General features: G+C 37.8%; 1 protein-coding gene across 1 annotated transcript; it reads right to left on the bottom strand.

Annotated features, from left to right (window-relative positions):
* Nucleotides 1,221–10,128, bottom strand: LOC109232217 (DUF21 domain-containing protein At4g14240-like). The gene is made up of 13 exons (XM_019397901.1): nucleotides 9,691–10,128; nucleotides 9,418–9,494; nucleotides 8,910–8,993; nucleotides 8,708–8,821; nucleotides 7,867–7,950; nucleotides 7,676–7,747; nucleotides 7,005–7,072; nucleotides 3,479–3,566; nucleotides 3,319–3,392; nucleotides 2,876–3,233; nucleotides 2,738–2,784; nucleotides 2,569–2,650; nucleotides 1,221–1,538 (listed from the first exon to the last, which is right to left on the bottom strand). The coding sequence occupies exons 1-13, from the start codon at nucleotides 9,938–9,940 to the stop codon at nucleotides 1,428–1,430; spliced, it is 1,509 nt and encodes a 502-aa protein (XP_019253446.1). The 5' UTR covers nucleotides 9,941–10,128; the 3' UTR covers nucleotides 1,221–1,427.

Raw genomic sequence — 11,216 nt, 5'->3', positions numbered from 1 at the left:
GTCGTGTTCAAATATTATATTTGATATTGAATATGTTTCCCACCTTGCTTGGTATTGTGTTTTATGTGATGTTTGATGAGGAAGAGTGAAATGCGCGAATTGTATTGTTGTACTTATGAGAAAGAGTGATTGTGCACGAAGGGTGTTTCCATGCTTTATTCATATGTTGATATCATTACACGAAGGGTGTTTCCTTGCTTGATAAGTGAGGATATGCACTAAAGGTGTTTCCATGGTTGCTATTATATTATGATGTGAGAATGAGAGTTAAAGCACGAAGGGTGATGCCGTGCCTTTTATTGATTTCGTTGTTCCTTACTTTAATATTCGGATTGTGGACATGGCTTTGTGGCTTCATTATTTACTTTTGAAAGGTTGTTTAGAGATGTTGTAAAACTACGAGTTGTGGCTTACTCAGTGACGCTTTACTTTATTTTCCAATTTTAAGCCCCTTTACTTGTGTACTTATTATCCTTTTCACTTGTTGTTATCCCGTTATTATACTTGATATTTTACCTGTTATTTTGTTACTTCTTGATATATAACTGCACAAGTTTATTGTAGGTGTCTTATCTTAGCCTCATCACTACCTCGTCGGGGTTAGGCTCGATACTTACTGAGTGCATTGGGTCGGTTGTACTCATATTACATTTCTGCACTTGTGCAGATCTAGACATTAGTACCAGCGGAGTCCCGAGAGGTGCTTAGCGGATACTGTTTCTAGTTTTCCGACAGTATCATATTTCTTTCAAAACAATGTATTTAGTAAACTCTAGTAGCTCATGTACTTGTGACTCCACTTCTTGGGATGGCTGAACGATAGTGTTGATCTTAGACTTATCATGTATACTTTCGAGCTGCTTTTACACTATATTATTATCTTGTTGTATGTCGCTAATTGCAATTCTTTCGTATCTTTCAGTTGTGCATTGGCTTTCCCGGCAAGCGGTGTTAGGTGTAATCATGATCCCAATTGGTTGAGATTTTGGATCGTAATAGAAAATAAGAAAATAAAGAAAAATATAGTTTGACAAAAAATGAACGGAATGAAAAGAGAAAAAAAGGAAAAAAAAAAACAAAAACGAAAAGAAAAGAAGGAAACAGAAAAAAAGACAACAAGAAAAAGATAGAAAAAAAAAAAGAAGAAGAGGAAAACAGAGAGGAAATAGAGATTAGATGGCTGATGTAGCAGTTGGGCACTAAAATAGGTATAATGGTAATTATTCAATGAGTAGGATTATTAATAGGTAAGGGTAATTATTTTGACTTCTATAGGTATTTGTGAATTTATCCCATTAATAAACCCGAGAAATTAATGGACAATAAGGAAGTATTCGCATAAAGGAATATGTTCTCACAAAATTATAAATCAGATTGCAAAATTTTTGAGCTTCTTAAAAGGCTCATATGATCTCATAGCAAACCATTTATCTCTTGTTCTCAAGAAGAGGCTCTTCAAGATTCTCTTGTATCCTTCTTGAGCTAGAAATGTCCTCACTGGACTTCTTAGGTGCTTGTCCTTGTTTACTTTGGCCTCCCTGAGAAATCCAATACTAAACGTTAGCCATTATAAGAAAGCAGTTTCTGTCCACAATAAAAGGCAAAACGTCACACTCATTAGAAAAGAAACATAGAGGGTGTTTGGCTAAGCTTAAAAGCTGGTCAAACTGGCTTATAAGCACTTTTTGGCTTATCTACGCGTTTGGTAAAATTAAAAGTGCTTATAAGTTAAGTGCTTATAAGCCAAAAATAAGCCAAAAGCCATAAGTTGGTTTCCCCCAACTTATCAAATTTCAGCTTATAAGCAGTTTAAGTTTGACCAAAATATTACTATTCTATCCCTAAAATACTTCTTTTTAAAACAAAACTCTTCGTATACCCGGTTCTTTAGCTGCATATTATTAATTTCAGCACTTTTATCCAAACACATAACTGCTTTTTTTTTTAAATCAGCTTCAGCACTTAAAAGTACTTTTCAACACCTAATGCTTATCAGCTACTCTAAATCAGCTAAGCCAAACGGGCTCATAGTATTTTCCCTCGCTTATCATGTAACTGGAAGAGAATCAAAGAGAACAGTGCTTCAGTTCGTCGCAGTAATTGATACAACTAATAAAGCATACAAATCCCGAGTGGAATAAAGCACCTCAAAATTATTCCACTCTGGATTTGTATGAACCCTTAGTATGTGCCACAATTTATTGTGGGCACTAATCTGCGCAAGTTTGAGAATTTCCGGCTTCTGCCCCTCACCGATTTTCCCACTTCACAAAGACTTTTACGTGATAATGGTAAAATAGGTCAATAACTACTTGAGAATGAGAGGTATACAACAGTCGTAAAACTATTTGCGTATACCATGTGATTGAATAAGGTGTACACAGACAGCTATGCCCATGCAGTGGAGATGTTTAAATAATATTTACCATCAGATGATGTCAGAATGTTATTCCAGATTTGTGCAATTCAAATTCGTGCCTGTAGAAATAATTTACATGGATTCTTGACTTTCAAGAATTTTACATCTATCAGGACAGTCGTATAAATATAACCATAATGTGTACTTACAGCTGCCTTTTGGGCTGTCAACCTCCGGATTGATGGAGCTCGTGCTACTGATGAAGCAGCTGCTGCTGCTGCCACACGAATTCTGTAAAAATAGGAGGATTTTTACAATCTGTTCTTCAATAGCAATAATACAGATAAGGTGAAAATAAGGTTTCTGATTCTCAAGCACCTTTTATGTACATCAACATACTCATCGGTCTCATCCACAATTTCCTCCTGCACCAGTGACAAGTTTCTAAAATGTAAGTTCCATTCATTATAGACAACTGTTTGAGAGAGTTAGAAATCCATAACCCCAAAGAGTTACCTGTAGCAATTCTTCGAATACATCTTCCAAGGTGATAATACCTACAACTTCAGCATCCTCAATATCATCTAATGAATGAGCCACACTGTTTGTCACTGCATCACCAGATGTTGGTGTGCTTATCACTGCTGGCACTGTAGCCTTCTCAATATCAACGACGACATTATCTGATTTTCCATCCTTTTTCATCAGAAGAGGAGCAGTTTCACTGGTGACTTCATTGTCTTCAGACTTCTGTCCCTCAAATACAGAGGGAGGCTTTTTGCTTTTCCCTTTAGCCTTCACCACTGCAGCCATATGACTGCTACCTTTCTGAAACTCATTCAGTATGTCATATAGCGGCATATCAGCAGGAACACTGGTATGATGTATGACAAACAACGATGTTAGGATATTAGTTCATACATGCAAAAGACAGCCCGTGGACAATTAAAAATTAATACCGTGGAATTCTGCGAATAGAAACTGCACTAACTGGTGTCTCTGTTTCAGCCCGCACTGTCAGAAGACTTTTTACCTAACATTAGTTTCAAAACAATCACTTGAAAAAAGTAGCAAGATTACAATTAAAACTTGCCCAGATAGTGAGAATTCAGAACTCACAAGTAGAAGTCCAATAACATTCTTTGGATTGCCAGAGTAGACAGGAACACGACTATGACCCCGAGCAAGAATTTTTCCCATTGCCTCCCTGCAGTCAGGAAAAGATAATGTATAAGTCGACTACTAGAAATCATAATCTAGATAACATACCTGATTTAAAGTCAAGTACTGAATAGTTGCTTTTACTTTATTATGCATACAACATTTTGAGAAGTTAAAAATGAAGAAGTTGAAACTTCTTCTGAAGCAATAACTCAAGGATAGGTAACCATGGCGTGCTAGGAATCTACAAACATTTGCCTGAAGAGAATTCTTTCTTTTAAGAAAGAAAATCTATCATCAAGGTATATTTTCTTTTTGATAACGGGGAAGCCAATGGCACACCGTCCGAAACTTGGTGGATAATGGGCCTACCCCTTTACCCTTCTTCAATTAGCTTTTGTCTATGCAGGGTTTGAACCCATGATAAGCTCCTAACTCACACATCATGTGTTACGCTCTTACCACCAAACCAAAGCCCTGGGGCATCATGGAGGTAGAACATAAAGCTCAAAGAGAAAGAGCATGCATTTCTTCTGAAAGAAACATCTAATGTTCAATTGGCAAAAGCTCCTTTTAAGTTTCATTTAAATACCCAGCAGCCAACCCAAAGGAAGAGAAAAAAAACTAGTCTTGTTAAGCATTATGGCTATGCATAGTTCACCAAATATCACATGCATGTAGGGGCAAAGAAAAGTATCCTTTAATCGTTAGAACTGATCAAACATTTTTGAGAAGTTATCTATCAATTTAAGTATGAAAACCACGCACAGACACTTGGTCAGCATCAGTACTCGTAAAGTGCTTGACCTCAGCAAGTCCAGCCACATCGTAGGAGTGTAAAGGGTGTGCACAAAACGTAAAAAGTGGAAAATATTTTACAGAAGAATTTCTTGTCTTGAAACTAAGGTGGTGTTATTTTTTTTTTCCTGAAGTTTCTCAAAACTTCAGAAACATTGCAACAACTATCTGGGTATCTAGCTACTGAGTCATACTATGGAAGTATGGGAGAGGGTGGTGAAGCTGAGAGTGAGCAGGATTGTGTGTATTTCTGAGAACCAATTCGGATTTATGCCGGGGCGTTCGATTACAGAAACTATTCACCTTATTAGGAGGTTGACGGAGTATAGGGAGAGGAAGCGGTATTTACATATGGTGTTTATCGACTTAGAGAAGGCCTACGATAAAGTGCCGAGGGAGGTGTTGTGGAGATGTGTGGAGGCTAGAGGCGTTCCTGTTGAATACATTAGGACTATTAAGGACATGTACGATGGAGCTACGATTCGGGTGAGGACAGTGGGAGGGAACTCGGAACAATTCCCGGTTGTGATGGGGTTGCATCAGGGGTCAGCCCTCAGCCCATTCATGTTTGCCTTGGCGATCGACGTGCTGACGCAGAAACTTCAAGGAGAGGTGCCGTGGTGCATGCTATTTGCAGATGACATTGTACTGATTGACGAGACGCGAGGCGGGGTTAACGATAGGATGGGGGTTTGGAGGCAGACCCTGGAGTAAAGGTTTCAAGTTGAGCAGGACCAAAACTGAATACTTGGAGTGCAAGTTCAGTGGCGCGACTCAGAAAGTGGATAGCGACGTGTGGTTGGATACCCATGTCATTCCTAGTAGAGAAAGTTTCAAGTACCTTGGGTCTGTTATACAAGGGAATGGGAAAATCGACGAGGATGTCGCACACCGTATTAGGGCGGGATGGATGAAATGGAGGCTCGCTTCCGATGTTCTGTGTTATAAGAATGTGGCACCTTAACTTAAAGGTAAGTTCTATAAAGCGGTGGTCAGACCGACTATGCTATATGGGGCAGAGTGTTGGTCAGTCAAGAACTCTCATGTCCAGAAGATGAAGGTGGTCGAGATGAGGATGTTGAGATGGATGTGCGTGCACACCAGGTTAGCTAGAATAAGAAAGGAAGGTATCCGGGACAAGGTGGGTTTGGCCCCTGTGGAGGACAAGATGCGGGAGGCGAAACTTAGATGGTTCGGGCATGTGAAGAGGAGAGGCGTTGATGCTCCGGTAAGAAGGTGTAAGAGGCTGGCGTTGGAGGGCCACCAAAGAGGGAGGGGCAGGCCGAAGAAGTATTGGGGAGAGGTGATTAGGCAAGATATGACGCTACTCCAATTGACTGAGGACATGACCATAGATGGGAAGGTGTGGAGGTTGAGTATAAAGGTAAAAGGTTAGGTAGTCGAGTGTTGTTCTTGTTTGTAGCAGTAACTTTGATACATCATTTAGTGTCCTTCGTGTTTTTTCATATCCCTAGACTTCTGTTATTACTTGGTGCTGCCTTTGTTTCGGATTTCTGACTGCATTATTTAGTGTTAGTTTTGTACTTTCGCTTCTGTTGTCAGATTAGTTTGCTTGTATTGCTCTTCTACTTTTTCCTTCCTGAGCCGAGGGTCTTCCGGAATCAGCCTCTCTGCCTTTTAAAGGCAGGGGTAAGATCTGCGTACACTCTACCCTCCCTAGACCCCAGTTGTGGGACTACACTGGGTATGTTGTTGTTGATGTTGTTGTCTCAAAACTTGAGTTCCCAAATTCAGTAGAGTTTTTGAAAAATGTGTGTTTGGGCTTTGGTTTTGAAGATTCCAAATTCAACTTTTCAAATCTTTCAAAAACTAAAAAGCTAAGTACACGTGGTCACTCCTCTGCCTGATATAATCTCTTATAAACAGATTGTGATGTCGTTTATCCACTATCTTTTCTTTACTGATTCCTCCGGAAGAGATTTTTCATATTCTACTAATAGCATGTTCGGCCAAGCTTCTTAGCCAAAAGCATTTTTTTGTCAAAGAAAATGCTTTTTTTTTTTAAGTTGAAGAGATTGACCAAAAACACATTTTCTCAAAAACACATTTTCTCAAAGCACTTTGTAAAAGCTTGGCCAACCACTAATTGCTGATCATAAGTGCTTTTTAAATTAATTACCAAACATAAACTGCTTCTCTCCACAAGTACTTTTGAGAAAAGCACTTAAAAAATAAACTGATATTTGAAGCTTGGCCAAACAGGTTATAAGTTACTTACGGATGTATGCATGTAGTCCTGAATACTTTGGGGTGAACACCTACCCCAACAAATAGGGTCAACAGTCCAACATTTAGGCCGTAATTTTAGATACAAAAGAAACATTAACACAAGAAGTGCTCTCCGAACCAAGCTATCACTAGAGTTTGAATGTATTTCCTATCAGATATGGAAGCAAATCATAAGGATTATTTCCAGTTGTAATTTTTTATATTTCAAAGATTTGGAAACTTCTAGAAATCTTAAAAGAAATGTTAACTTTTTGTGCAAATATTCCCAAAGAAAACAAATTGTTTAAAAACTTAGTTTGCAAGATCAATTTTTGGAAAATTTCAAAAAAGTGCCACCTCATTTTTTGAGAACCAAGAAGCTTTGCATAAACTTGAAGAGCAGAAGACTTGGTGTGAATATTACAGAAACATTTCATACTAACAGCAATGCACTCACCAGTCCAGCTTTGAATTGACATCCAATGAAAATGTTGACTCGATGGGTGTCATAGCCTCCTCAGCAGTCTATCAATAGCAAACAAAAAGGAGATAAATAAAGAGAGAGAGAGAGAGAGACGCTCGTCATACCAACAAATTCCATTTTACCAAATTTCAAAAGACAGAGAAGGTGAGAGAGAGAGTCTGGAATAATACAGCAACAACCCAACAACTACGCCACAGTCTTAAGAAGTTCTCTATATCTCCTAGTGACATTAGTATCTCCAATAGGGTTAAATAACTCCTAAAAAGCATATGACCAAAAGTAAACCTATTAACATGAATGAGATATATTCCCAACTAATTGGTACTGCACCGGACTTCAGCTATGTGTAAGTCCCAGCAAAAGAAGGGTGGAACAGGGACTGTCAGTATCATAGATGGTCAAAGCTTGTGTAGTGAATCATGAATCTCAGGACATTGATCATTTTTGTTAAGCAAAAAGCTGATCAAAGTCTCTTCTTATAAAGTTAATATGTGTATAGAAATTAAAACAACAGGGATACAGGAGAATTTTAAGGGCCAAGCATTACTGACTCCTCAAACCTTAGGTCATCAGAATCTATGGCCTATGGGAACAGGCATGCAGGGTGAAAAGCATATCAAGGATGGCAGTATCATTATCACTACCTTCTCAGTTAAATCCAGTGCTCCACTAATGATTGTTGTCTCATCATGTGTAAGATCACCTCCCTTGCCAGCCTGAAGAAAACTCCAATTAACAAAACAAGGCTTCGGAAAATCTAAAGGAACTTAAATTTATGCTAACGACTAGTTTGCAGACATATCAAAGCTGCAAATTGAAGATACACAATACAGACCTCTCGACTGTGGATAGAGACAAGGGCTTTTAACTGAGCTCGTCTAAATAGTACTTCATTATGTCCCAATACACAGTCTAGGATCTGCAAAGACACAACATCAAGTCAGAAGCTCTACTATTTCAAAGAACTGGCAAACCAAATTTTTGAAGAACTAAAAAGAACTTCACTTTAGTCAAGAGATCCAGAAAATAGAGAGGCACAAAAGCTCCGTTTGAATGTAGCTTGATAAAGAAAGATATAATTTCATTTCTTGATACAAGCCACCTCCAACTTATTAAATGGTGCAAGGGGAAAGCATCAACTTCGCTTCAGACAAACTCAATACCATTCAGATGACAATTGCTAGAGCATTGGCTAAATCAAAAGTGCAGAGGAAGAGGCAACTCGCGATAGGACTTTAGCCGAATGTCCATATTTAGAGACAAACAAATTCATTACTATTGCATGCTCTTCTTGTATAGACATTCTCAAAACCATTTGGAAGTGTTTTCCAATGACCTGGAGTAGAGTTAATTTCTGTACACAGCAAGGCTCTGAAAGCTAATTGAACCGTGTAGCAAGCCAACAACTGGGTAGATCATTTAAAATGCCTCTAAACATGGTATACTCATTCTTTCCATATCAAGTACTTGAACACATAATCACTAGGAAGACAAAGGTTGTCAAAAGAATTAAGGTATCCAGGATGTTTGAATTAATGGCACTCCTTCGAGTCAAGAATGTATCACTTCAGCACTGTTTTTGCTTTTGGAGCCCTTAGAGAACTCCAATGATTTTCAAGGCAAATATCATATAACATACTTTATCTTTAGGCTAATTACTTAAAGACAGCGATTACCTTCCCGATGGGGTAAGAAATTGGGTAGCATATGATCATCAGAATACGAACAAGCCAAACAAAATTTGAACCTACTGCAAGTCCATATCTGGTGCATATTGCTTGAGGAATAACCTGGAAAACAAAAATAGCCGGAGGATCATAGTATATTCATAGATCTTAAATGCTGACATCCTGATTAAAGTCCAGTGGTGTAATTTACCTCTCCAAAAAACAAAACAAAAGTTACTGATAGTATAATGGCAACATATTGGTTGAAAAGCTTATCCAGGTATAGAGGCAGGGCCTGAAAATAGCAACAATGAAAACGAAGTAAAGGTCAAATCCTCCTCAACTACAATACTCAAGTATATACTCCGCAGCTAATAAGTTATATAAAGACAGCATTTTCTCCATATCTTATCTAGGTAAGTCTTTATTCCATCCTTTGTTTCATCACTNAAGCTTCTCGTTCGTGTTTCCTCTTGGCCCCACTCCTTTCTCCCACCCCTGCGCCAAACCTCTTTCACTGTCTAGGATATTGGATTAGGTAAAAGTACAGGTATTTTACACCTCATTATATATTGTGTAAATGGATTTACGAAGCTCTCCAAATTTTCTCATAACCCTCCCCTTCATCATGCTTTTGGTCCGCCATTTTTTTTTTTTGTTGCAAAGTTAAATAGAAGACATCCTAAAGTGGATGAAAAAGACAGGTATCCAGTGGTTACCTCCATAGCAGCAGCATTACACAGAAGTAGAGTCACAAGAAGCTGATGCTGCTTCTGAACAACAGGAAGTATTGTAGCTGAAAAGATGAAAAAGCAGAAAAGTTGATATATTGGTAAAGATTCATCCTAATAATTTTCAGCATTTACAATTAGCCCATACAGCCACTCATTTCAGATATAAATAGTCCTAAGAAAATGACCAATGCTCTTTTACCCTACAATGAGCAAATGACATATATTAATACAAAATGAAATGAATGAAATAGAAGATACCAGCTTGTTTTTTCTCAGCGGGGGTGCCACTTCGTTGAAGGATCTCAAGATCGACGAGACCCAAAGACATGAGGCCCAATGTCAAACCGGACATAATGCCGGCGAAGAGTACTAAGAAACAAGAGATACCAGCGTAGAGGAACCATGACACCGTCCCAAATGCTATTTCTGCCCCCAGGCCAGGGACGGGGCCGTTCGAATGACACCTCGTTGCCATTCGAACAACTGCCGCCGCATTGAACAGGTGCATTTTTTCTTTCTCTTTTTCCTCCGCCAACGGCCTAATTCTGTCGCTCTGTCTCCTCCTTGTACAATTTGTACTACTTTTTTGGATCACGGTAGCCTCGTGAATAGTCGGAGGAGATGGTCAAATCAAGAAAATTTCTTCCCGCTGACATATATAATGGTAAAATTATACTAACCGTCAGTTACTTTTGTGTTCCTTCGACAACTTAGCTATTTTCCCTTTTTCTGTTGTGATCATGTGACAACTATGTCACATTTCTAACTTGTAGACTATGACACAACTGATTGATTATTTCATTTATGTTATAAATAGAATTGTATTTAAGGGGAATGTCTCTTGTTACTTTGTGATGAGTTCTTGCATTATAATTCATCTCAAATCAATAACAATCTCTTACTTTTCTCTTTTTCTTCTTTTATTATTTTATAATACGACACTCTAACAAATAGAGTAGAGGGTGGTTGTTTTAATTTGTAGACATACTATTAATTAGTTGTCTAATGTTTGAGAAATTAAATCACCCGTTGAGAGAAGATATAGGAATTTGCGTGATGCTCTTGAGTGAATACATTGATATTCCTATTCTAGGCAACTACTTCGGTCACCAGGCTTTGGGATACGTGCATGATGCTCAATTTGGCATAATATTAAGTGAAATTATTGTCAATTATTCCATGAACTTCTTTCAGGAATAAATTCTGGAGTTAATGTAAGTATTTTACCTTTTTTTCTCTTTTAAATTCTTAAAATTCTATAATTTGATTTTAAATACAAGCAAAGACAATAAATTTAATTATAACTCCAATGGAGTTTGTGAGAAATTATAACCACCCCAAGTGGTAAAATTTCTATGTCTTGCCATGATCAAATTCATGTATGATTATGAGCACAAGAAGTGGAAACCCGTCCCATTGAATTTGCTTCATTCTCATTCCCTTAAGAGAATGTGTAGCAGTATGTGATAAGTCTGAAAAAAGATAAAATTATTACCATAAAGGTATCAATGGATGTGGATGTGCCAATTGACGAAATTATAATCGTCATCATTGTGGTAATGAGAACAATAAGAATTCTCAAAATAATCTTTTACTCTGTGAAAGTAATGTTTGTCATCAATTTGACATGAGATTTTATAAAGCACATATAAATTATTATGGTCCGTTCATTATGTAAATGTGATAACATGTGATTTATGAAAACATATTCATTCTTGGAAGAATATGATTGTGCTAGTGGTAGTGAATATGACACACTCATCTCTAGAAAGAGGTTTGAGATG

The sequence above is a fragment of the Nicotiana attenuata genome, chromosome 9, assembly GCF_001879085.1.
Source record: "Nicotiana attenuata strain UT chromosome 9, NIATTr2, whole genome shotgun sequence".
Taxonomy (NCBI): domain Eukaryota; kingdom Viridiplantae; phylum Streptophyta; class Magnoliopsida; order Solanales; family Solanaceae; genus Nicotiana; species Nicotiana attenuata.
The sequence above is the reverse complement of the archived record's forward strand: the minus strand, read 5'-3'. Positions and strand labels throughout refer to the sequence as shown.

Excerpts from the sequence above, each read along its gene's own strand:
- LOC109232217 (XM_019397901.1), bottom strand. The coding sequence starts at position 9,940 with ATGCACCTGTTCAATGCGGCGGCAGTTGTTCGAATGGCAACGAGGTGT. Across the intron at positions 9,495-9,690 it reads CGCTGAGAAAAAACAAGCTG|CTACAATACTTCCTGTTGTT; the intron begins GTATCTTCTATT and ends TCATCTTTTCAG. Across the intron at positions 3,234-3,318 it reads TCTATTCGCAGAATTCCACG|TGTTCCTGCTGATATGCCGC; the intron begins GTATTAATTTTT and ends ACATCATACCAG.